Below are 27,823 nucleotides of genomic sequence, written 5' to 3'. Positions count from 1 at the left end.
GGAATCGCATGTCAAAAGATCGATGAAGAATCGATTTAAATCGAACATCGAACATCCCTATTGTGAGGTTATGTTTGTTTTAAATGTATCGTATCGTAGGTCGGGTCTATTTTTACTTGCGTACATAAAAAACCATTTTAAAAGTCGATAGCGTATGTTATTCGGTAATTATGAAAGCTCTGTTAGCTAAAGTCGATAAAAGACCCGTCTACCCTGTGGGCAGGGTGAATGGCGTCGTGGGAGCTCCTCTGGGAGTGGACGATTTTGATTCCTCCGATAGTGACGATGAACACAACACAAAAGAGTACGAACAGGAGTTTGTACGTGAAGAAATGTCCAGATATTTTGATCCAGTCGCTTCACAGACTCTGGATAATGTAAGTAGACCTCGATATATTAATAATCGTTATCAGTTTTTTGTAAATCTCATCATTTTTTTCAGGGGACTCTATCCCAAGTCGATACAATCGCAACAGAACACACTATTAACCGCGTCGATGTATACGAAAAGCACAATTTCAGACTGAAAACTGATATTAAGAAAGATCTGCCAATCGATGGTTACAAAAGCATGATTTTATCTCGGGTGGAGTTCAGTCAGGTGACTGTAATTGAGGGGCCTACAGGATGTGGTAAATATTAAACTAGATTTACTGTAAAAGTTGTTTTTTTATTGGGTTTGGGGCCAATACCACTCAGGTTTATATAGTCCGGTAACTGTACCCTGTTCACAAGGCTCTGAGAGCTTAGTGCCCTTAATATAAACCCAAAAGAATATAATTTTGCCTTTCTATAATTATTCTTTTATATATATCTATAAAGGGCAATACAGCCATAAAATGCAAATGAGTAATTTTGTAAGAATATTAGGTTTTATGTATTTATTAATATACTTAAGGGTAGATAGTAATGGAATTTCGGTTTATTTGCCAGGTGTTTTGTGCTATCAATAGCAACAAAATTTGTATTGTATTATATCGTATGATCGAAAAAAAAGCAGCCCAGTTGGCTTGGAAATGACAACCGATGACATTCCCCATACAATTTTACATATAAAATGACAGCAATTTTCATTTCATAGGCCTTTTTTTCCGATCATATTGTGTTTACTAAGAGTGGGTCCCAGGTAGGACTTTTACTGGGGTCGCGAGGATCTATTGTGGCTCAGGGGGCAACAAAATAAACTATAGTTGATTTTTTTTCGTTTTTATTTTCAGTTTTTTCCACTTTTTTTATTAGTTTTTTCTGTTTTATGTTTCAACTTTTTTTTCGTTTTTTCCTAGTTTTTCTTTTTTTTATTTCTTCCTTTTCTCGTTTTTTTTTTTTATAAATAATTAATAATAATTATATAATGTTTTAATTGATATTATATTAGACTATTTAGACTCAAAAATAAAGAATCACTTTAAAAATGTAAGAAATGTGTACAGGGTCTGGCAATTGTGCGTCGAGCATATATAGCTCTTAAAATAAAAAACCTGGACGTTTTGTTTAATGCAGATCTAAAGTATGTACTAGGATGTATTTCAGGAAAATATTTTAACTTTTGCAGGGTGGGTCAAGGTGTGAGGGGATCGGGATAGAAGCGATAAATGGAACACCCTGTATATTATTACATTTTTGGCTTCCTTTCAGATCACTTTACATAATCATAAGATATTAATAAATGTTTTGATAGTTTCAGAGATATTAATAAATAAATAAAAAATATATCTTTTTAAGCTTAAAAAAATTATTAAAAATACAAAAAGCGTCCTCAAATCAAAACTATTCTAGATGTTTACTATAGATGGTCTGTATTTACTTTGCTATAAATATCGTCTTAAATTATTCAAGGTGTTCAAAATTCTACATCAAACTCTCTAAAATATAAAATAATTTTTCTTCGTTTTTTTTAAATGGAAGAAAAAAAGGGGGGGTATGGAACTATCAACACCTTGTATGTTTTAAAATTTCGAGATTTATAATAACGTAAGTACGGATCGAGTATAGTAACTACCTAGATTTTTTTGTCACAGGAGGTTTTTGTAATTTTATGTCTCTAAAATTACAAAAACATTTTTTTTATTATCTTAGGACTCTGTAAAGTGATCAGATTGGAAACCAAAAATGCAAAAATATGCAGGGGGTTCCATATAAAAAAAATCCGATCCATTCACAATTTTTTGAGCCACCCTGTAGAAGTTAAAATATTTTTCTGAAATTCATCCTAGTGCATACTTTAGACAAACACATACTTAGACAAAATTCAAAAGTTTTTTTTTTATTCTAGGAGCTACAGATGCTACTCTATACATTATTGACATACCCTGTATAAGGAACGTTCTCGTTTGTGCTCTTAGGGCTCGAACACACTGACGACCAGGTCGCAGCTACCTCTAAAACCATTAAATCAAATTATATAGCGCACACTAACGTCCTGGCCGTCCGTTGGTCGTTGCGACCAGAAGACTGCACGGAAATATTATTTTCTGCCGCTTGTTGCCGGTTTTCTTCCAAATTAATAATTTTTCAGATGAAATCCCTCAAATTCAAGGCACAATATTTTATTTTCTATAAGATATAGTGTTTTAGTGTAGTTTTTGCACACGTGCAGAAAATTCATAGAAATAGTATACAGACTGGATCAAAGGTAAACTTAAATCTAATCCCTTTTTTTATCAAGGGTTGATTCTAGTAAAAACTCAAAACATTTTTATATGACATACCTACTCTATTTATGGTTGGTATGATACCTGTTGTACCTTTGAGTTTCGATGTTAAAAAATAAAAAAAAATAATATTTAAAGTTTTTCTAAAACCACTTGTTTTTTTTTATTAAATTAGTTTTTTTAGTTGTATTGTAGTCATGTACAAGGAGGACAATTGTATTTTAAATATTATATTTAATTTAACGTTTTTCAAACAGGGTTCATTAGACTATATTTCTACTAGGTACATTATTTTGAAAAAAAAAAATTAAGGAAGTAACTTAAACATTCATAAAAATAGAAGTAATTACTGTTGTAGATTCTTCGTTATATTGTAAACATTGAAATAACTGGAAGCTAAACTTTCTACCTGCTTATATTATTTAGAGCCAGTGTCTGACGATCTTTTTTTTACGATAGCCCTAATATGTTTACTTCTGAAGTCGATAAGGGCGCCATATCAGTAGAAAAAAGAAACAGAATATCTCCCTTTTTGTCGGTCGCGCGTACACAATGCTTTTTGTTTGTTGTGAATAGCAACTTCGCTTTTTAGTTAACTCGGATATTTTAATATTTCTGAAACAATATTTTCTAATGGGTAAAACGTAAAAAATCGTTAGATTTGACAACTCTGTTGAAACTGGTCGTTCATCTGGCCGCAGCTAAAAACGCAATACATCCGGCCAGCCGACGGCCAGGTCGTTGCGACCTGGTCGTCAGTGAGTTCGAGCCCTTACATACATGCTCGTATAACAAAACGTTCTCTCAATTACAACAATATTACAGGTAAGACCACCCAAGTGCCACAAATGATTATGGACAGTTACAGAGAAAAAGGCCAGTACTGTAACATCGTTGTGACACAGCCACGAAAAATAGCCACTATCAACGTGGCTAAAAGAGTTTGCGAAGAAAGAGGTTGGAGTTTAGGAGTGGTTTGCGGATATCAAGTCGGCCTGGAAAAGGAAGTTTCCAGAGATGTTATTATAACCTACATGACCATCGGAGTGTTACTCCAGAAATTGATTCGTGCTAAATCATTGAGGGAGTACACACATATTATTATTGACGAAGTACACGAGAGAAATCAAGAGTTGGATTTCCTTTTGCTGATTGTGAGGAAGTTTCTGTTTACGAATTCAATAGGAACAAGGGTATTTTTAAGGAAAAAAACGAATTTGAGTCTTAGTTTATCAAGGTTATTTTTAGGTGGTTCTGATGTCAGCTACGATGAATTCCGACGAGTTTGCGCATTATTTTCGTAAACAATCATCGGGAAAAACAATTCCGGCGCCTATAATAAAGGTGGACACGAATTCTCAGTATAAAAAGACAATTTTCCCATTAGATCTCATCTGGCAAGTTTCAAAATCTGTAAGTTCTATAATGATTTTGGTTTGTTCATACTAAGCCTAACTTTACCCTTAACGTTAACCCTAAGAATATAACCTTAAGAAATTAAGGAAATGCCGTTCATACTTGTCCCACTTGTTTTAAGAATATTCTATATGCATATATATAAATATGTTTTGAATTATGACTAAATGTACAGGGTGGCGCCTCTCATACGACGCCGAGGCTCCAAGGAGAACGGTAGTTTATATCGAAATGAAATTTTGACAGTATATGTAGGTTAATTGAAAGCATTTTATAAAAATATATAGAGTTATACACGGTGTTCCCAAAAAAAGTTACACATCAAAGTTGTGTTTTTTCTAATGGAACACCCTATATATTAATTGATTTTCGGATTCTAGAAAAAAAAAAATAGTAGAGTAAAGTTCTATTAAAGAAGCATATACCTAAAATGTAAGGATTTTGATGTATTTCACATTTGGTGAAAATGAAGAGTAAATTTTAAATCTCAATAACAGCTACCTAAATTTCAGTTGACCTGGTATAGCCTGATATTTAATTACAGTAACCATTGTATGTTAAACCAAATTAAAATTTGACCCGAAAAGTTATACAGGGCGAGACAAAATTAATATGGAACATTAGTCACTTTTAAAAGCAAGTTACTTCTTTATTTTAAATGGACCACCCAGTATATTATTTCGGTGTTCAATGTGGAATCCATATATCTTCAAAATATTATTAAGGTTGCCTACCCCTCAGATAAAGATTTTTCTAAATATTTTAATTGTTATGATTTTGCATCAGTAGATTTTTATTATTTGAAAAGATCTAGGGTGGCTGTGATATACCTTTTGTTAATTATTTTCACAAAAATTCAACATTAATAAAAATATACACGTTTAAAACATCTTTTAATTATTACAGAATTAAAACTAGATATAAACTTTTAATTATGTGACAAAAATTAGCTAGATGAAATCAACTGCTCAAAATGCTTCCTTCCCTGTTAACTGCATAAAATGATTGTCTTTTCATAATTTTTTTTATTTTAAAAGCTTATGTGGAGTTCTACTTCGAAAATCAGCTACAATTGTTTCCAAGCGACAATTATTTCTCACGTATTGTTGACAATAGTTGGTCGAGTTTTGTAAACACTCCCTTTAACATACCCCCATAAAAAAAAACAGACTAGATAAAAAGGAGTATTATATATTATATTATGTATTCTATTAATTGGTGAATACACACTGCATTCACCAACTAATAGAATCATATCAATTCTTTCTGATGTAGGATAAGTTTGCATTTCGGCAAATTTCTGAGATTTTTTTTTTGTTTTAACTGACACAAAATGATAACTAGCTGTTAAAGTTGGACTAATTAGACAGCTATGTTGAAGTAACGTCAGACGTATCACAGCCACCTAGATTTTATCAAATAATAAAGATCTACTGACACTGAATCATATAAATGAAAATATCTAGGAAAATCTTTGTATGAGGGGTAGGCAACCTTAATAGTATTTTGAAGAGACGTGAATTTCCCATTGAATATCGGAATAATGTACTGGGTGTTTAAATAAAAGAGTAACTTGCTTTTAAATGTGACCAATGTTTAATGTTAATTTTGTCTAACCCTGTATAACTTTTTGGTATCAAGTTTTAATTCGATATAAAGTACAATAGTTAATTTAACCATATATTAGGCTATACCGGGTAAATTCCAATTTAGGTAGCTTTTATTGTAATATAAAAATTGTTTTTTATTTTTAGAAAATGTTAAATATGTCAAAAACTTTACATTTTAGTCATATACTTCTCTTATAAAACTCACCTTTATTTTTCTCGCACAATCCGAAAATCAATTAGCATACAGGATGTTCCGTTACAAAAAACACAACTTTGATATGTAACTTTTTTAGGGACACGCTGTAGAACTCTCTATATTTTTAAAAAGTGCTCTGAATTAACCTACATATGCTCACAAAATTTCATTTCGATACAAACTGTCGTTCTCCTTGGGGCCTCCGCGTCGTATGAGAGGCGCCACCCTGTACAAATATTTTAAGAATTTTGAAAACTAGAGACATTAATTTTTGACAGTGATAACATTCACTTGTTTGTGAATAAACATTAATCATTTCTCTACCAAAAATTATGCTATATTATGTCAAATATTTCAAAAATTCTTAAAACCCCTACATGTAGTTTTGAACATGCGAAAATTTATTTTGTATTAGCTATAGCCCTAAGAATATAAAATCTCGCATATTTCTTATGGTCCGTTAGGACTAAGACTAATTTTAAGATCAATGTGTTGGAAGCATGAATGCTAACGTAGGATTAAGATCGGATGTATGAGCCAGCCATTTTATTTTCTAATTCTGAGGTTCAAAAAATTGTCTTTATTTATAGATGCCAAAATTTGACATCGAGAAACCGGAAATATCCAAAGAGATTTGGGAAATTTTCACTTTTCTTATTGAAGTGTTTGATAAATTGGATGCCGATGGACCAGAAGAAGGTAGAGTAACAGGAAGTGTTTTAGTGTTTCTGCCTGGTATCAATGAGATTGAGGAGGCGCACAGACTGCTTAAAAGTAAAGACAGGTAAGCCTTCTTTATTTTTTTTTCTTTCTTTTATATTTATTTCATTTTTAATTTTTTTATTTTCCTTATTTCTTATTTATATTTTATTTTTGTATTTTTTATTGTTTCTATTTCAATACTACCTGACCGGGCTAACTTTGAAAGTAAAACGTAATATATCAGTATTTTGAAAACAAGTAAAATGTTTTTAGTTCGTCTAGAAGAGGCCTGAAGTGGGAAATTGTTCCTTTACATTCATCTCTACCCAACGATGAGCAAGCCAAGGCTTTCAAACCTTCTCCAAAAGGTTTCAGAAAGATTATACTTTCGACTAATATCGCAGAGAGTTCAATTACAGTAGCAGATATAGGTTATGGTAAGTACCTTGTTTTCGAGTATACAGGGTGTATAAAAATAGGCTACATGATTTTCCTTGCAGTGATCGATTTCTGTTTGACAAAAGTGATGACAGTGGCAGATTTCACCAATTATATGTGCTTGAAACTGGAATGGGCGTCTCACGTGAACTGTGATCAAAGAGCTGGACGTGTTGGAAGAACCTGTGATGGAAGAGTTTACAGATTGGTGACCAAACGGTTTTATAATGTATTTTTTCTTTAAATTTGTAGTTTTTATTTAACTCCATTATTTATATTACTATTTTTAATAGGAAGAAATGTCCAAGACCAGTCAGCCAGAGATTTTGAGAGCCCCGTTGAACAGAATCGTATTACAATCGAAAATGTTAGAGTTAAATGAAACTCCATCCCAGATTCTTGCTCTAGCTATGGCGCCTCCAAATTTGAAGAACATTGAAACTACGATTTCACAACTTAAAGAGGTAAAGTATAAGTAAATGTCGAGCGTCTTCTTTTTGCTGCTATGGCTCATTTGGACTTTTCAATTTGGGATATCCTTTTTTTTTGGTTTTGTGTTTTTTCCTTTCGTTTTTTTGTTTTGTTTTTTTTCCGTACTTTTTTATTTCGTCTTTTTCTTAAGAATTTTTTCCCTTCCGTCTTTCTTTTTTTTTGTTTTTTGTCTTTATTCTTTCGTTTTTTTCTTCGTTTTCTCTTTTTTCCCAATTTTTTCTTCTTTTTTTCCCTTTCATTTTAAAAATAATTCCATATATTTTTTATAGATATACAGGATGTTTTCTTTTAGATTGGCGGTTTGCTGAAGACTTGCCGAGGTGTATTGTCTTCAGCCGATGGGGATATAACGTTTTTAGGAAGAGTTATGGCCAGCTTGCCTATAGACGTCCACCTTGCCAAAATGATAGTGCTGGGACAGCTGTACAGTTGTTTGGACGAGACTGTCATTATTGGTGAGATATTTTTTTATTGTGTCACCCTTTGAACAAAAAGATTAAGAAAGAAACATATCATAAAACTTAGATCAACCGCGATGAGGCTCAAATAGGGCCGACTTAAATTCCGGTTTATCAGTGCCATTCTAATTTTATTTAAAAAGTGTAAAACTATGATGTAGAGTAGACTCAATAATTTGTTGTTTTATTTTGCGTTGTCAATAAATGTTGGTAGTTATTAAAATTGTTATAAAAATATATAATTCTAATAAAAATAGATTAGTTATAATAATTGTTTATTAACACACACACACACACAATTGACGTACCTAAATTCTTTGATATTTAATCTTTGACAAGTAGTAAATAAAATCAAAAATGCAAGAAAAAATATATAATTAGTTAATTTTAAGTGAATTTCATAAATGATCGGTTTACTACACGTATGTATATTATATAGACACTTACTAGCGAAAAGTTATTCCATTGTTTCACTCGATTTTTGACCGAGATCTACCGCACGCTACACGACCAACTATTTTAGAGTCTTTTTCAATAAATCGCGATAGTGTTACTGTTAATTTAAGTTCTGCCACAATTTCCATCTAGATTTATTACCTTTATACAACTATCAGTAGTAGAATAAATAATAAATAACATAAAATAAACTCAGTTTTTACAAAAGACTGACAAATCCACAAAATTTTAAATTAATTTCAAATGTGTCAAATGAATCGTGAAACATGTCAAGGATGTCATTCAAAGATCCCCACCCTAGATTCCTTTTTCCGCCCACCATGCATGAATACATGGATAGCAATATACTCCTTTCTTAATCTTTTTATTCAAAAGTGTCACTTATAATGTAATGAACATTGTGAAGTGTGAATACTTAAAAAGAAAAACACTAAATATTACATTAATATTTTAGCTGCCGGTTGTTCGGTCCAAAATATTTTTTCAATACCATTTCAAAAACGTTTAGAAGCTTACAAAAAGCTTCTGCTGTGGGCGGATGGTTCCAACAGCGATCTCATTGCTCTTCTAAATTTATATACGGTAAGTACAAATCAATGCAAAATGATTGGAATTGTTGCCTATTCTGATTTTGCTCATTTAGTTGCCAAAAACAAGCCAAAATGTAAATAATATGATTCATTTTTAGGGTTCCGTACCCAAAGGGTAAAAACTGGAACCCTATTACTAATACTTCGCTGTCCGTCCGTCCGTCCGTCTGTCACAAAGCTCTATCTTATGAACCGTTATAGCTAGACAGTTGAAATTTTCACAGATAATGTATATATGTTGCCGCTATAAGAACAAATACTAAAAACAGAATTAAATAAATGTTTATAAATAAAAAAGTACTTTTACTAAACATTATCTTTTAAGTAAGAATTTTACATAGAATCTTTCAAGTCCTCGGTGGCCGCGTGGTTAAAGCGTTAGGACTTTACGCTGCTATGACGTTGGAGCCGTAGTAAGACAGGTTCGAATCCTAGTCAAGGCGACTTTTTTTAATCGTTTTTTTTTAAATATTTACATATTTATTTTTATTTTTTACATATTTATTATAGATTAATACAATTTTTAGTAATGTGTTTCTTCATTTTTTTTTAAATTACTTATACGCGCATTCAAAATTTTTGTATAGATAATGAATGGTACGGAACCTTTCGTGCGCGAGTCCGACTCGCACTTTTTAATTACATATATTTAGATTAATTTTCCATAGTAGTGAGACAAATTAAAACAAGATGAGAAATAAATGGATTTAATCTGAAGGTGTTTTAATTTAATTTCTTCATAAGTATTTCAAAATAAATAAAGAAAATATAGGTTAATCCTTAATGTATTTATTAATTCATAAATTATTAATTCCAATAATTCTACAGGTTTGGCAAAACTTGAAAAGAGAAAACGCTTTCCAAAATCAACGGCAAGAACTGGAATGGTGCCATAGAAACCTTGTCAGTCTCAAGGGCCTAAAAGAATGGCACTTGCTGGTAACCGAAATCAGAGAACGTTTGACTAGGTTGGAAATTAAGGAGACAGCGGGGCCTGGCAAAGTAGTTTTGTCCCGCATCGAGAAACCCACTGTGTTAAAGGTATGAAATTTTTTTGCAGGTGTTTTTAGGGTCCATCACTTTGTTGTCTGGAAAATTTGAAAACTATACAGTCAATTAAATTATTATTACGCATTTGTCCGTTCGTTTTTTTTTCATAATTTGACATTTTCGATGTTTTTTTTGTTATTTTAAAAATTAGAATCGCCGCTGTATAAAAATATAATAACCAAACCAAACTTCAGACAAAACCCAAAAACTTTCATATTTTGTTTAATAAAATTTATTACATACATTCACTCATCTAGACTAATTTTGTATTATTGTTTTTTTTTTCTTTATTGCTTTTAGGTGGTCATGGCAGGGGCTTTTTACCCAAATTACTTTATCAAGACTAGCGAGGGTAAAGATTCCTCAGAAAGAGAGGCTGTCAAAGTAGTTGGAGGAAGAGATCCATTTTCCACAGTCTATTTTACCGGTAAGATAAGTTACATTATGAGTAGTTCATTTGTACCATTTGATTTTTATTTTTTTTGGCGCAGCATATTTATTTTATAATATAAGACTATTAAAATACCAATAAAAAGTCTTTTTTTGGCCCTTACATCATTAGTAGTTCATTTGTACCGTTTGATTTTTATTTTTGGACACAGTATATTTATTATACTATAAGGCTGTTACTGGTCAATAAAAATATTTTGGCCCTTATATCATGAGTAGTTCATTTGTACCATTTGTTTTTTTGACAGATCATATTTATTTTGTATTATAAATGTGAGATTCTTGTGAATCTTAGAAAGAGGCTTTAAAAATAGCTGCTCGTGCAGCGTGTGATCATTCCCAGACAAAATACATAAGAAATAAGAAAGCGATTGAACTAAGCAATTCATTTAGAGTTCACTAATTATGTTTTTTTCTTGCATTTTTGCCAAAATTAATAACAAACTATTTTAGGTTTTGACCCCAAGCAACCTGGCCAGATATACGTCAAGCAAATCAAGAAAATGATTGAGGCAAACATCGAAAAAAATGCTGATATACATGTCGGTTTTGACGGAAGCATGTAAGTACAAAATTATAGCCCCCACGGGGGTGTCACTTGTATGGGAAAACAGGCAACAGTCAAATTTAAACGTGCCAGGACCAACGACAAAGAAAGCAACATCTGCCAGGCATTGGCTTTCTTTGTCACTCACATTGCTTAAATCATGATACCGCGGCCATTTTGTCAACAAAGAAGCTGGCCGGGCTGTCCTGGCAAGTGATTTAAAACAATTTTGCTTTTTTAAAATATTAAATTACCATTTGGATGTATTTAATGCGATTATTCAGTTAACTGGTAAGTCAGAAATTACACACAAATACTTTATTCGTAAATACAACTAAGATGTAAACGTATTTTTGTATTTTTAGATTTCAACTCTTGCAAAGACCCGCCGATAGAACTTGCCTGGCAGCGTACCTGTTTAACTAAACGTATTATTTCCTGATAATAATATCAAAACACGTAAGTACCTCTATAATTTATGATGAAAAGTGATTTTGATTATGTTTTATATTATTTAAATACTTTCTAACCTCAAATAATAGTAAGATCCTTGTTTATATCGCACAGCCCGTTCAAAACTGTATTGTCTTCAAAAAATGTTTACAAAACAAACAATTATTACAAAAACAATGTCCTTTTAATCTGATTTATACTTCAGAAGGATGCCAGTAAAATTTTATTAAATCAACATTATATTATTTGGCCATTAATATGCAAAAAGGAGCATATTGCCTTAACTTAAATTTTCTTTTACTTCTCCTGACAATGTTCTCTATATTCTCTATTTTGAGTTAGTAAACTTTTGAACGGGATGTGCGATATATAAAATACATAATATATCCAAGGGTATGATCTGATAAAAGTTTTTTGATGCATTTTTGGTTATTTATGCACATTGGCTTGGTTTATGTTTTATTCAGCTGATATTTATTTGGTATAAGTTTTTTTTGCCTTTGGAATGGCATGCATTGAGGCTAGATAGTGTTTCATTAGATCATTAAAGGAATTTAAATTAGCATATATTTTTTGTCATATTAGTGTGTTATCATGATACAGGTAGTTGTATCATAGTGCCTTATGCATGTTATTTACCTATTATATACTTATGTAATGTATTATCAGTAAATAGATGATAACATACTACTAAAATGTCTTTTTTATAGTATGTTTATCTTTCCAATTCACTAGTTATTTGCAAAATATATTTTGAACTAATTTAAGTCATTAATTGATCATCTTTCTTTTTCAGGTTCCGGGATATTCTTTTTCATTGTTAAAAAAAATATATATATTTCAATATTATTGTAATATAAATCGCAGCTCTAAAAAATAAATGATATTGTTTACTAATGTGTAATTTATTTACTATGAATTTTCTCTGAAAATAATAAGTCTTTAATAATATCATTGATTTGCTGTGTAAAGTTAATAGACATATTTTTTAATACATTAAATTATATTAAAGTAATAAAAAATATGTTTATTAACTTTAAACAGTAAGTCAGTGATACTTATAAAAATATTTTTTTAAAAATTTCCCCTCTTTTAAAGCCCGCCCCTCCAATTCCCCTCAATTTAGCTAGTACTGCCAGGCGACACCAGGTGGCGTCTGTTTCCATTTTTTAACATGAAGTTAGCATTTCTTTAATGTACCTATTCTCTGATAGCCCCAGTTGGACCATTATCTCTCTTTATATCATCTTTACATTTCTTTATTTTGACGCTTTTGTAGGCATCTAATTTCTTGTAATTTGCGACTTATTTGATTAATTTTAAATTATTAACATCTATACAATGATCCTCATCAACAACATGTTGAGCAACGCGAGCTACCATATCTTATTCGAGCCATGTTTTTTTATCTAAATTTAAAGACCATAGCGCCATACCCTATACAGGCCGCAACCTTCGTGAATAAAGGCTCTAGACGATTTCTGACGTCACACTAATAATCTGGCTTATCTGCATAGTGCTGTACGATTTTTACATGCCACTTTCTAATTGTTTTAATTTATTTTTTAGGAAAATTTACGTGGAATTTAAAAACGCGTTCCAAAGGGATCCCGTAGCCGTGGACGTGGACGGTAGCTTGCGATTGGCTACCGCGTCAGGCCGAATTCCCAGCGCCGTCTATGAAATGATACGTCAACGTCAGTTGCGCTACGAGTTCAAATTAAAACTTTTAGAGTAAGTATATACAGGGTGCTACAAATTCGAGGTACGAGCATTTCAGCAGATAATTTTTATTAGCCCTAATAAAGTGGCTATGAGAATGTGCAATTAGTTTTTTGATTTTCTAATAAGTAACTACAGGAAAAAATAAAATTGATTTTCAAAAAAATCAGTTTTTTTTCAAAAACTCAGCAATCCTTGAAATTTTTAAAACTTTTTTTGATGGCATCTTGGTGAACATCCCAAGACGCAACTTTGCCCCAATTTAAACATCTTCGTATCTATTACGGTTACCGAGATACCAATGCTCGTACCTCGAATTTGTAGCACCCTGTATAATATGTCTTCATTTTTCAAAACTTAGAGAATAATTTTGCGCACAATTTACAGGGTGGCCCGAACTGTATCCGGAAACTTCGGCAGCATTATTCTGCAGATAAAAACAACTAAAAACGTTTGTATAAATGTTTGTTCTAAAATGCTTAGTTTCGGAGATACAAGGTGTAGAAGTTTCATTTTATTTCGATTTTTTCCAAATAATTCTGTATAAGTAACGTCAATATTTGGATGAAAATTGGTGTCTAGAAGTTTTTTGACATGAGAATTTGATTTTGATGTCAATGTGACTCCTATATGTAGGGGGCGCCACTTACATGTGTTTTAACTGTTTTGAAATGTGATAACTTTTCGTCGGTACATGTATACGTACTACTCTGGGTGAAAAAATATACATTTTCCTGATTTTTTACGCAAAAAACCGTGTTTCTTGGTAAAAGGCGCTACGAGTAACCGTTCTCAAGATATTTAGATTTGAAGTAGTTAATACATCTCATTATTGACAAAAATAAACATGTTGAGTAGGTAGTTATTTGACTGAAATTATACATTTATTTATATTTTTTTAAATTAATTATAAATTTTTCTTTGAAAAAATGATGATAAGACAGTTTCTGTTGAACACCTACAAAACATTTCAAATATATGATTGCAGTATAATAATTATTTAATAAACTTATTTAATTTATGTCAATGATGACAGGGGTATTGATAATTTCGATTCCAAGTATCTCGAGAACCATTACTCGTAGCGATTTTTACCAAGAGACCTTTTTTATTTAAAAAACGTCGTAAATGTATATTATTTTACTTAGTAGTTTTATACAGGTACGGACGAAAAGTTATTACTCTTAAAACCAGTCAAAAATATGTAGGTGGCGCCTTCTATAAGTAGGAGTCAATTTCATCCAAATATTGACGTTACTTCAGAAATTATTTGAAAAAAAAATCGAAATAATAAAAATGAAACTTCTACACCCTGTATCTCCGAAACTAAGCATTTTAGGACATACATGTATACGAACTCTTTTAGCTATTTTTATCTGCAGAATATGCTGCCGAAGTTTCCGGAATACAGTTCGGACCACCCTGTATAGTTTTTTAATCATTTACTGTTTCATAGTCCAGGAAAAGCTTGGGAATTTGCTGAAAAACACGGAGTGCGTCGCGAAATAGGAGGAAGTAGCCGCAGCATGGAAACTGACCCAGTTAACTGTTTTACGACGTTCGATTACAGTCCCATACCTACCATGGACACCCAGTATGCTCGAATTCATATTTCAAACGTGAGTACAGAAGACTATTACATTTTATACTAAGGGCTGGCAAAGGTTAGTCTTGGGTCGAGATTTCCGTATGTAAGAAGAGTACAATGCGTTTATAATGCACTGAACAAAGAGAGAACAGCTAAAACGTTGCCAAACATATGAAATAAGCCGAGAAACTGTGCACATTGCTAAGTGACGTGGAAGAGGATATAGCAGATTCGTCGCGGTCGACCGGTCGAGCCAATCAGTACTTAAGTCTCTAGGAAAGGGTGTACAACATGCGTTCAGCTTGACGATTTAATTACGTCTCGTGATACTTTATTTGTTTATTTATTAACGAGTCGTGATTTTCGCTATAGCTTGTACATTTTTAAGTGCAAGTTAGAAACATTTGCAACGAGAAAACGTCAGTAATCGCGATTAAATTATCGCGATTACTGACGTTTTCTCGTTATAAAAAAGGACACCCTAACGATATCCTTTTAATTCTAACATATCTAATGATTTTATCTAGTTATTTATTTAAAAATAAGCGGTTTGCGATCGTGATTTTACTTTACTTGATAGGGAAGGCGTACCAGAGAAATCTGGCAACGCTGCAACCGCACACCGACGCATTTTTCTCACTGCGCCTTATTTACTTCCACACATGTAAATACCGACCCAAAGGTAAGAGTTGCCAGCACGGTATAACTTTCAGTCAATCACTATTTGCAAAGCGAATTAAATTAAATTATATTTATGATTTCTCTGAAGCATATCGACGCCGGACATTTTTGGGTGCAAAACGATGACGCCCGGACAAATGAACTACTGCAAAAAATCGACGAGGCCTTGAACAGACAAGTGTTGAATCCGCTTCAAGAACCACCCAAAGTGGGTGCTCTCTATGCTGCTAGATTTAAGGAGGATGGGCTCTTCTACAGGTGCAAAGTGCTAGCTGTGGGAGGCAGAATTAATCAGGTAAATTATTTTTTGTAGTAGCGTACAGGGTGCGTATAAGCAGTATTCCTATAAAGCTAGTAAAGGCCTGCCAAGAGAGTGTGACAGTTACTATTTTCTAGATATTTTTCGCTAACTTACTTTGGTTCTCTATTTTACAGTCTTGGCAGAGGATTATTCTATTATATACTAGCCTTATAGGCTTGGTGCATTTCACTTGATTTCAAAAAATTCCGACCGCAGCGCTCTATACGGCAGAGATCAGAAGTTTTCGCTCTTCGGTTGAAGTTCATGTTAATCGTATTAAAATAATATTGAAATCGTGCCTTTGTCATAATATTTAAGTATTTTAGTTTTTTGGTACTACAGTTATTAAAACTGTAAAACACTCAGATACGAGGTTTGTGTGATGTAACGCTGTTTCGGGTAGTAAAAATTAAGTGAAAAAGAACTCGAATTTTAATAAATGTTTATAAATAAAAAAGTACTTTCACTAAACATTATCTTTTAAGTAAGAATTTTACATAGAATCTTTCAAGTCCTCGGTGGCCGCGTGGTTAAAGCGTTAGGACTTAACGCTGCTATGACGTTGGAGCCGTAGTAAGGCAGGTTCGAATCCTAATCAAGGCGACTTTTTTTTTATTTTTACATATTTTTATATATTTATTTTTACTTTTTACATATTTATTATTGATTAAAACAATTTTTAGTAATGTGTTTCTTCATTTTTTTTTAAATTACTTATACGCGCATTCAAAATTTCAGCTAAATCGGAAAAAAAAGTTTATAATAATATAGTGTCTAATGTTGTATAGATAATGAATGGTACGGAACCCTTCGTGCGCGAGTCCGACTCGCACTTGACCAATTTTTTTTCTCTTTTCTATATTTTCTTTTTTCCAGATACTTTTCGTCGACTACGGCAACGTGCAAGAAGTGCGCGCCGACGAGCTGTACATCATGCCGCAACGCCCCCAGTGTTTGACCCCGCCCCTGGCCTACGAATGCGCGTTGGTAGGCGTACGCCCCGCCTACCGCTATAACCCGGCGGGCGTGTGGAGTGACGCGGTCAACGAGAATTTCTGCAAACTGACCAGCGGGCTGCTGCTCTTCGCCGAGGTTTATTCTGTGGTCAACGATTTAGTGGAGATCTATTTGTACCGAAGTGAGAAAAAGGACGTGTCTATGAACGATTATTTGCTAAACAACGGCTTCGCGGAACCGTGCAACCCTAGTTTCTTGTCTAAGGTAAGTCTCTATCAGAGCTGCAGAGAAAACTTAAGGGTGTATTCCGTTGCATACCTTGGTTATGGTTTTATGTTCCGTTTCTATCGGTTTCCTGAAAGTTTTCTTATTACGGAAAAATTCGCTTATAACTGTCACCAAACTAACCAGCGCGAGAAGGCTAGTTTTTCTGGTTTTGTTTGTCAATCAATGTCATTTATGTGACAGAAATCAAGCAAATATTGGAAGTTCCAGTGAAATTCTCATTTAATTTCTAAAATTTGTAATAATATTTTGTATTTACATCCAAAAGCAATGGAGGTAGGCAGTAAATGTAAATAAGTTTCATTAACTAAATGAATTACTTTTTAGGGCCATTTAAACTTATCATGCAGCCATTGTTTCTTAAAGTCAGGAACATTTAAAGAAAACATGAAAAACAAGACAACAAGTAATCGTGAATGTTCTGTAAGCTATAAAAATATAAATATTGATTAGATTTGTTTATTTATTATTGATCTGTTTTAATATTGGACCTGCAAATCTTCACTTGAGTTGTCTAACGAGTTCAACAGTTTATTAATAAAGTACTTTTCAATATTAAACTCCATTGAAAAGAAGAAGCAAACGTAAAAACAGAGAATGGGTACATTAAAAATGCATAAAAGATAAAAGAAATTTTATAATAGAGGTATTGAAATTTAGAAAAGTCAACATTTGACGTTTCCAATATTTTACCAAACCGTTCCGTATCAAACCGATGTTTTTCAGGAACCGCTCTTTACCGGTCTGGTTCGCCTGGTTTTGCAACGGAATACAGCCTAAGTCTTTTTGCTTTTGACGTCATCTGCTTTTCTTCTGTCATCGTTTGTCGAAATCTTACTTGAAAAAAAACAGAGTATAAGCTATGTTAGCTTTAACGTAAATTTATTTCAGCAAAACCACGAGCAACGAGCCCAAGTCCAAGCCTCGGGCAATCCCTTCGAAGAGGCGAGAAGACTGGACGTGGACACTATAGCCAGCTACTCGGACTTTGCCGACCCGCTGCGCGAAACAGGCCGCTTCACGCTGGTAGACCTGCGCGGTCCCTTCAGCCCGCTGGAGGCCAAACTGTTCGCGTGCACCGCCGGCGGCTCAGGCAGGGGCGTCGATATAGAGGGGAGCTCGGTGAACGCGGTGCTGTTGGACACCGAGCCGGACAGTCCGCACGCGAGGTAAGACTCAGTGGCGGCTAGTAAATTAAAAAAAACTATTATTTATGAATTAGGCCTATTCTTAGATATACAGTTCTGGACATTTTATCTGCGTGGTCTGTATTTTAATGCACACAACAGAGAAATATAAATGACTGGTTGACGAAGAGATAAAATAGAGGCATGTAGTGTTGCCGGTTTTTACGTGCGTAGTATGGAGTGTAGAGGCAAGGAGAAAAATATTCGTGCATTAAAAAATGGTCATAAAAAAGGGAAGACTTAGGATGGCGCTGCTATAGCAAAAACCTAAAATTTAAAATATGCGCCGAAAATTTTTAGAACAGGAAATGATTCAAGAGATAAATATTTGACGTGAAGGCGCGGGTTTCAAAAAAATACAAATTTTATTTTCATGTCCCATAAAATAAATTATCGATTTTTGTTCAGTAGCAATAGAGTGGACTTCTAATATATAAAAATAATTGTTTTATATTCTAAAAAATAAAAATAAAGCTTTTTTCGGTAATGTTTGGTTATGTTACTTTTATTCTTTTATCTATGGTTATTTTCCATTATTTAGATTTATGCGTCGTTAGCGCCACTGTGGTCATTTGTGAACCTTATTCTTCCCATTTTTGTGACCACTTTTTTCAAATAAAGTCCCATAAGAGATATTTCTCATCATCTCTACATTCCATAGTGTGTAGGAACAGATACATGTGGATTAGGGTGGGTCAAAAAAATCGACTGTTTTTTCACTTTATAGTCTGAGAAAAAGATTAGTAGACACGCCAAAAAAAGCATGAGCTCTTAATTTTAATAGGAAGGTCTTCCGCCTTTCATTTTTTCCTTACTATTAGAAACATAAATTCATATCTCGGTATCTACTATTTGGAAAATATATCGTCTCATATATTTGTAGGAAATTGAATTCTCTACAAAAAAGGTGTCTTACATTTTTTTGTAAACCTCACCATTGGAAAGTTATTAAAGGTTGAAGTTTGATTATTTTAAGGCAGTTTTCTTCTTTCTTATGAATTTTATAACTCTTAACTTTTAGATTGCTGGTAGCAGCTCACGTTGGCCAAACTGCCGGCGCAGGTAAACTGATGTTACGTCAAACTACCTTGTTGCCAAACGTACCCGGATTTCCTATGCTCCTCACCACGATATTCTGCCCGACCATGGAAGCCAAACTGACTGAAGATAATTCACTAGTTGCTGCAGTGTTGTGTGGATTGGGTTATAACAAATCAACAAATAAGGCTTTGTACCCTGCTGATGATATATTGTTAAGATTGGACACAGAACTGCAAATTGATGAGTTAGAAAAGGTATTATTTGATGGTCATATACATATCGGCTTGGTGCATTTCAGTTGATCTCAACAAATTCCGACCGCAGCGCTTTAACGGCAGAAATCAGAAATTATCAGTGTGTATTTCACGCCGCCGCGCCATCATGTTGATCGCATTAAAATAATATTGAAATCGTGGTTTTGTCATAATATTTAAGTATTTTAGTTTTTTGCTAGTATAGTTATTGAGACTATAAAACACTCAGGTACGAGGTTTGTGTGATGTAACGCTGTTTTGGGTAGTAAAATACCGATTTGATCGTTCTTATACCGATTTGATTTGGCAAAAATAGATTCAAGCAGTTCGACGAAACAAGTGAGTAAACAAAGTGCTCGTTACATAATCAAAAAATTAAATAGTGATGTAAATATAATTAATGGTATACTTTTTTAATCAATTAGTGATTAAATGTTTTATTAACATCTTTTAAAATTATAATTATATACCTTTAAAAATTTCGTTGTAGCCGAAATAGCCCCAATTATGCCCCACTAGCAAAACCGTTGATTAAAACTATGCTAATTCTCGTTACCCTATTTGAACTCGTCTAAAAAGTTTTTTTAACTGGAATAATAAATTATAATACAAGTTAGACCTCCTGAAGATATCAAAATATTTACTTTTTTATTTTTATTTTTAGAGTTTTCACAAATACTTCCTCACTTTTAAAATAATTAAATAATAAATTTTTCGTATAATCGCTATTTAAACCCGTGTATTTGTATATACTAGTTGTTCACGATTAGTGATGTTAATATTTCAGAAATTTTTGATTGTTGCAGGAAATTTCTGAAACTTTAGGAAACTTTCGGAAATTTATGAAATATTAGGAAATTTTACAACTTTACATATTTTTTGTCGATACAATAAAGGAATAAATTAGATAGACATTTGATACCAACATGTAAGTGGAAAAAAACAATAAACATAATATTAGTTGTTATATTTTTAATAAACAATACATAACCCATAAAAGTCATAAACATAACCCATAACAAAAATCATTTGGTAACATTTGTATTTTGTGCATAAACCACGAACTATGACTATGAATTAAAAAAAAAACAAAAAAGCACGAAATATAAATTTAAAAAACGTAAAACACAAATAACTGAATTATTCTATTTGGAAATATCAGGGCGCCGAGCTGGTCCCATCTTCATAGGATAGTAGTAGTAGTACTGTCTTCGTCAGTTTCTATTTCCAAATCAGATATATTTGATGTACCATCTGGTTCTGATTCTGAAGGATGGACCTCTACCTCCACGAGTTCTAGTGGTTCTGGAGGAATTTCATGTTGTTGAATATCATGCTCCATATCCACTTTTTGTTTTTGTAGTAATCATTTATTGTTATGAGCTACGAACATGATTTTACCGGCTCTTTGTGCAGTTAACCGATTTCTTTTTTAGTATGGATAAAACTATAAGTACTGAAACTTCTCTCTGTGACTGCAGATGACGTTGGTAATGACAGCAGAGCAAGAGTTAAATATTTCAACTGAGTATTTTTACACATTGCTTGCCACCAACTTAGACAGTCTACATTTTTAACTGACATTCCAAACGTAGTCGAGAGCCCATAAACCCGATTTGGCGCAATAATTTGTTACATCTGTAAAAATGGCTTATTATTGACAAACTGAGGATGATTGTTGGTGATATTGTTGATAAATTCCATAGCGGCTATATGTTCTTCATTGTTAAGGTGCTCTCCCAGGAAACAGGGGTCCAAGAGATTCGCGGCAAAATGCATTGGTTCAAGAGCCATAGGTTTTTTATTTTGTAAGGCGGAGAAGCATTCTTTTTCTTCTGACTTAAGAATCGGCATACTTGATACACTTTCGTTAAATTTTTGCTCAATGTCTTGAATTTTGAAAAGAATTTTTTTTACAAAATTCGGATTTTTGCGAATATTTGCGATTTTGGGACCGAATATTTCGGAAATTTCTGAAATTTCCTGCAAAATTCGAATGGAAATATTCGCGACCAACATCACTATTCACGATATTCTCCGATGGTGGCAGCACCGGCGAAGAATGCACCAAGCCTATAGAAAAATCAATAAAAGTTGGTCTGCATGTTATCAAAATTTTTGACGAATGTCGTGTCTAAAAATGCTACTTGGGCAATCAAAATAAAGACATTGGAAGTCTGAAATTCTTTTAGTTTCAATACTTGTTAGTATTATTGCTATTTTTTTCCTAGATTAACAAATTGCGATACCTCATGAACACCGGCTTAAAACTAATGGGCGACGTTGAACAGAACAGATCATCGCAGAACGAGCTCTTGCACACCCAGGTCAAAATCAGGGAACACTTGTTTGGGTGAGTCAATATTAATCTATTTTTAAAAAGGAAAAATAAAGAAATTTTCTATATCTAGGCTGATCAACATGGAGAGGACACCCATAGATAGGATAACCGCCTCGCCAACGACCACATCTTGGGGCATACACGGTGGTCTGGGCATGTTGCGTCCAAACTTGACCAACGAAGACCAAGACGTTTGGGAACTTTTGCTGTTCCTCAAGCTGGCCGACATGAACGGCCAACAGAGGGAGGTGACGAAGAATTTGGAGACCATCCAGAACATGCTTTATAAGTAAATATCTTTTTGTCTTGTCTTTTTCTAGAGTAAATAAATAAATAATAATCTTTATTTCAAAATAATATCTACTACATGTACCGGGTGTCCCACTAAGAATAGCTCTCGGATGTATCTCGGAAAGTATTAGCCATAGGGCTTACGGAAAAAAAAATATTATAACTAAAGGGGCTATGAGAAATTGATGGAAATTATTTTCAAGTTTGTAAAACGGCCGCTAGGTGGCGCAACTGCTATGGAAAGTAATAGCTTCATAATCTTCAGTAAATTTTGGATTTTTTTTGTTAGAACCATTTTCTCCTATCTGCTAAAATAAAGTGGTGGGGGAAGGTTAGATCTATCTTTATTTAAATGTTAATAACTCCGGACTGGATGATCAGAATCCAACAAACCAGGGCTCGTTTAAAAGAGCGTTTTTTACTCTATATTATACCATAAAAATAATAATAATAAGGTTTTGAACGTAGACGCTAGGGGGCGCTTTTTTACAATTTAACAAAGATAGCGCGTTTTTTCAAAAAAAATAAATACGATAGTATGTGTTTTTTTAGCTGATAGTAAAGAGTAGTAAAAGCTTAAAAAGTCAGCAAAAACCGCATCTTGATATCTTCTTTCGAACTGAAGATATTAGCAAACTTATAATAAATATCAAAAAATAAGCCCATAATTACCTTATTTTTACAATACCCTCTTGATTAGGCTCATTCTAACAAAAAAATAACATAGAAACAGTTAGTTTATTTAAAAATCGACGAAATACCAGAATACCATAATACCAGATGTATTAATATCTAATAATTAAGATATTAATAATAATGAACAAGAAACGATGATTCAGTGAAGTCATGGTAGGCTTTGGAAAAAAGTTGCTTTGGCGTAATAGTATAAACGTCAAATTGTTATTAGATCAACATTTTGATAGTCTTAACAGCGTCTTTTAAATGCTTTTTCAAAATGCCTTTATTATATGAAGTAGTTGAAGTTGTTGGCATTTTGAAAAAGCAACCAAAAGATAAAAAACGCTGCTAAGACTATCAAAATGTTGATCTAATAACAATTTGACGTTTATACTATTACGCGAAAAGCAACTTTTTTCCAAAGCCTACCATGACTTCCCTAAATCATCGTTTCTTGTTCCCTATTAATATCTTAATTATTAGATAACTATAATATCTTAATTATTAGATATTAATACATCTGATATTATGATATTCTGGTATATCGTCGATTTTAAAATAAACTGACTGTTTCTATCTTATTTTTAGGTTAGAATGGGCATAATCAAGAGGGCTACTGATACCGTGTTGTAAAAATAAGGTAATTAAGGGCTTATTTTTTGGTATTTATTATAATTTTGCTAATATCTTCGGTTTGAAAGAATATATCAAGATGCAGTTTTCGCTGACTTTTTAAGCTTTTACTACTCTTTACTATCAGCTAAAATTATATATACTAACGCATTTAATTTTTTTGAAAAAACGTGCAGTTTGTTAAATTGTAAGACAACGCCCCCTAGCGTCTACGTTTAAAAGCTTATTATTATTGTTTATATGGTTCAATATAGAGTAAGAAACGCTCTTTTAAACGAGCCCTCGCTTGTTGGATTCCGATCATCCAGTCCAGAGTTACTAATATTCAAATAAAAACAGATTTAACCTTCCCTCACCACTTTATTTTGGTAGATAGGGGAAAATGGCTCTAACAAAAAATATTCAAAATTTACTGAATATTATGAAGCTGTTACTTATAGTACACCTTATCTAGGCAAAATTGTGTAAAAATTCCATTTTCTTATTTTTTTGTTACAGTTGCGCCCCCTAGCGATCGTTCTACAAACTTGAAAATAATTTCCAGCAATTTCCCATAGCCTCTTTGATTATAAACATTTTTTTCCGCAGCCGCTACGGCTAATACTTTCCGAGATATAGCCGAGAGCTATTCTTAGTGGGACACCCTGTACAGGCTGGCGCCTCTTATACGCCGCGGAGGCTCCAAGGAGAACGACAGTCCGTATTGAAATGAAATTTTGTGAGCATATGTAGGTTAATTCAGAGCACTTTATAAAAATATAGAGAGTTCTACAGGGTGTCCCCCAAAAAAGTTACATATCAGTTGTGTTTTTTTGTAATGGAACACCCTATATATTAATTGATTTTCGGATTCTGGGAGAAAAATAAAGGTGAGTTTTATAAGAGAAGTATATGACTAAAATGTAAGGTTTTTGACATAATATGTATTTAACATTTTCTAGAAATAAAGAACAATTTTTAAATTACAATAAAAGCTACCTAAATTGGAATTTATCCGGTATAGCCTAATATGTAGTTAAATTAACTATTGTACTTTAAATCAAATTAAAAGTTCATCCAAAAAGTTATACAAGGCGAGACAAAATTAATATTGAACATTGGTCACCTTTAAAAGCATATTACTCTTTTATTTTAAATGGGACACCCAGTATATTATACCGATATTCAATGGAGGATTCATGTCTCTTCAAAATACTATTAAGGTTGCCTACCCCTCAAACAAAGATTTTCTTAAATATTTTCATTTAGATGATTTGATCTGAGTAGATCTTTATTATTTGATAAAATCTAGGTGGCTGTGATATGTCTGACGTTACTTCAACATAGCTGTCTAATTAGTCCAACTTCAACAACTAGTTATCCATTTTGTGTCAGTTAAAACAAAAACAATTCTCAGAAATTTGCTGAAAATGCAAACTTATCCTACATCAGAGAGAATTGATTTGATTCTATTAGTTGGGACTGCAGTGTGCATTCACCAATTAATAGAATACTTAAATGCTCCTGATTTTATCTAGTCTGGTTTTTTTATGGATATGTTAAAGACAGTGTTTAAAAAACTCGACCAATTATTGTCGACAACATTATTGTCGACAACATTTTTTTCATTTCGATATAAATTCCATTTCGATATAAACTACCGTTCTCCTTGGAGCTTCCGCGGCGTATGAGACGCGCCACCCTGTATTTGCATTTAACTTACAAAAACATACAGGCACCAAATGAAATAGCGTCATTACAGAATACAAAAACAATAAGTGTTGTAGAAAAAAATCAAATTAAAAGTTATGTTCTTATTAGGCCTGTTCCAGAGAAGTTTACTGTCCAGTGTAATACAGGGAATTCAAAGTGTTTTGTTTTTCAAATTAATATTTTTTTAGAAAATATGCGATAATAGGTTTTGAGTAGTTTAGCAATCTCATTTAGATTAGATTAGATTAGATTCTTAGAGGTGGCTTTCGGCCTGATCCACTGCGACCTTCTCAGATCTATTGTGGTCCTCTTCTGATCCTTAGATTACATTCTCCAGTCCTATCCTTTTCACAAAGTTTAGCAACTTGGAGACTGAACCCTTGTGACATCCTTGGATAGGCTTACGTGGAAGGATCTCCCTTGTTTCGGCCCTACTATCCCAGCTCCTACGCCTTCTGACGTTTTTGAGCCGTCTGTATACCAGGTTGCCTCAGCTTGAATGGGTACACCTTTACTCCAGTCTTCCCTCCCTGGTATGGTTATATTAAATTTGTTGTTGAAGCTATACCTAGTAGCTGTTGCATCAATTGGTAATCCCAATACTTTGTCTGCTTTTAGCTCTTCGATTAGCTTCTGGTTAGCAGCACTATACGTTTGGCTTATGTGCTGCTGACCGTGAATTAACCTGTGCATGACAGATCTGGCTTCACCTTGTATGAAAATATGTAGTGGTGGTAAGTTCAACAAGACTTCCACCGCATTTGTAGGAGTGGTTTTTATGGCCCCAGTTACACACAGGCACGCAAGCCTTTGTGTGGAACTTAACAGCCTTACCGCACCCACTTGCGATGTCTTTGTCCACCACGCCACCGACCTGTAGGTTATCATGGGTCTTACTACCCTTGTGTATAGCCATAGAGTCATTTTAGGGTTAAGTCCCCAGTTTTTTCCACACATCCTTCTGCACCTACCTAAAGAGATGGCAGCCCTCTATGTTGCTTTCGCTATGTGAGTATTCCATGTAAGCCTTTGATCAAAAAATATCCCAAGATACTTTGTTTCTTTGGCAAATGAAATCTCCGTTTCTCCTAGCACTGGTGGTTTTAGGTCTTTTGGTGCTATCTTTTTTGTAAAATTGACAATTTGTGTTTTCTGAGCATTGACTGTCAGTCTCTCTTGTTTGCACCACTTGTCAACTTTGTTTAGGGCTGTCTGCATTCTTTCTGATATCATACCAGCAAACTTGCCCCTGACCACAATTACGATGTCGTCTGCATATCCTAGGCAATAAAAACCTTGTGTGGACAGTTCGTGGAGGGGGTCATCTACCAAGGTTGCCCAAAGTAGAGGAGATAACACTCCTCCCTGTGGACAACCTCCACCCGCTACTGCTTTGATAGTAGCTTGCCCCAGAGTGGAAGTCACTATCCTGTTTTCTAAGGCGGCCCTTATCCATCTACATACTACTGCAGGTGTACCTCTTCTACTCATTGCATTTACTAATGAGTCGGTAGTAGCATTATTGAATGCTCCCTCAATATCTAAAAAAGCGGCCATTGCTATTTCTTTGTCCTCTATCGACTTTGAAATAAGCCTATTTAAAATCTCATTTAAGTCAGATGTCTTTGGAGCGTTAACCATTCAATAATATGTGTTTTTTGTTACAGCGCTAAAGAATTCGAACCAATCAAATGCCTCCTGTGTAATATAGAACTGTCGTTCCTGCACGAGCTCAGGTTTCACGTAATATCGGAAGCGCACGAGTCCAAAGAGCAGGAATTCAACATGGAGATGTACGACGAGGAGGATGACAGCGATGAACGCGAGTAAAGATCTTTATTCTAAGCTTATTACGACGCTTTTTTTTATTAAAAAAACAACAATGACGTATTAAAGTTATGATACTATAACTTAAATGATAAAATATTCGAAATACTACAATTTTTTGCAGTGGGACAAGACAGTTTTTTGATAAATTTTTAGTGGGATATTCTTCAAATCTTTATTAAGTTTTTTTAATTATGACGAATATCCTCATTTAAAATTTAATAAAAAATTGTTTAAATCTCAAAAAATATTCACCAGATATATAATTATAAAATAATAAACATTATTTTATGTAGATACTGAAATTAACATTTCTATTTCAACTTTTCAACTATAACCATATTTTTTCAATATGTAACATTATTAATGTCGTATACTAGAGTTTACCTTGTATATGAATTTATGTAATTTCATCACTATGTATTACAGAAATCTTTAATTATTTTTTTATGTCCAATATTTGGACTATGCTACCTACTATGGCAATAAACCATACTGATTTACAGGGAAGTATTTCGGTTATTACTATTATTACTAATAATACTATAATAAGTATTTTATAAATCGTTTAATAATTTTCTATGTTCTTTATATGTGTTAGTTTTTTTTTATTTTTTAATGTTAGCTTTGTGTCACACGGAATACTACGATTTATTTTGTTTAAAATAATTTTGATGTTTTTTTTTGGGGAAAAATGTACAATTTTTCCTTTTCGATGGCTGTTTATGAAACTAGATTTTAGGTGTTAAAACATTAACAAATTATTAGGTTAGTTTCTTAGATTTTATTTAATTGAGATGCTTTGTTTTTGATATAATAAAGAGTTATTTTTTGTG

General features: G+C 33.1%; 1 protein-coding gene across 1 annotated transcript; it reads left to right on the top strand.

Annotated features, from left to right (window-relative positions):
• The first annotated feature begins 69 nt into the window (after positions 1-69).
• On the top strand, positions 70-27,823 carry LOC115886157 (probable ATP-dependent RNA helicase spindle-E). The gene is made up of 22 exons (XM_030905230.1): positions 70-377; positions 443-632; positions 3,477-3,844; positions 3,900-4,064; positions 6,464-6,657; positions 6,849-7,012; positions 7,076-7,242; positions 7,307-7,477; positions 7,798-7,960; positions 8,874-9,001; positions 9,838-10,050; positions 10,360-10,486; positions 10,963-11,071; positions 13,079-13,243; positions 14,688-14,850; positions 15,589-15,795; positions 16,678-17,022; positions 17,935-18,212; positions 19,252-19,525; positions 21,757-21,878; positions 21,937-22,155; positions 26,828-27,823. Exons 1-22 carry the CDS (start codon positions 171-173, stop codon positions 26,988-26,990), a joined length of 4,302 nt encoding a protein of 1,433 aa, XP_030761090.1. The 5' UTR covers positions 70-170; the 3' UTR covers positions 26,991-27,823.

Source organism: Sitophilus oryzae, unplaced genomic scaffold (assembly GCF_002938485.1).
Source record: "Sitophilus oryzae breed Bouriz unplaced genomic scaffold, Soryzae_2.0 scaffold_469_pilon_pilon, whole genome shotgun sequence".
Classification (NCBI taxonomy): Eukaryota; Metazoa; Arthropoda; class Insecta; order Coleoptera; family Curculionidae; genus Sitophilus; species Sitophilus oryzae.
Note: the sequence above shows the minus strand (reverse complement) of the source record. Positions and strands in the feature narration are given on the sequence as shown.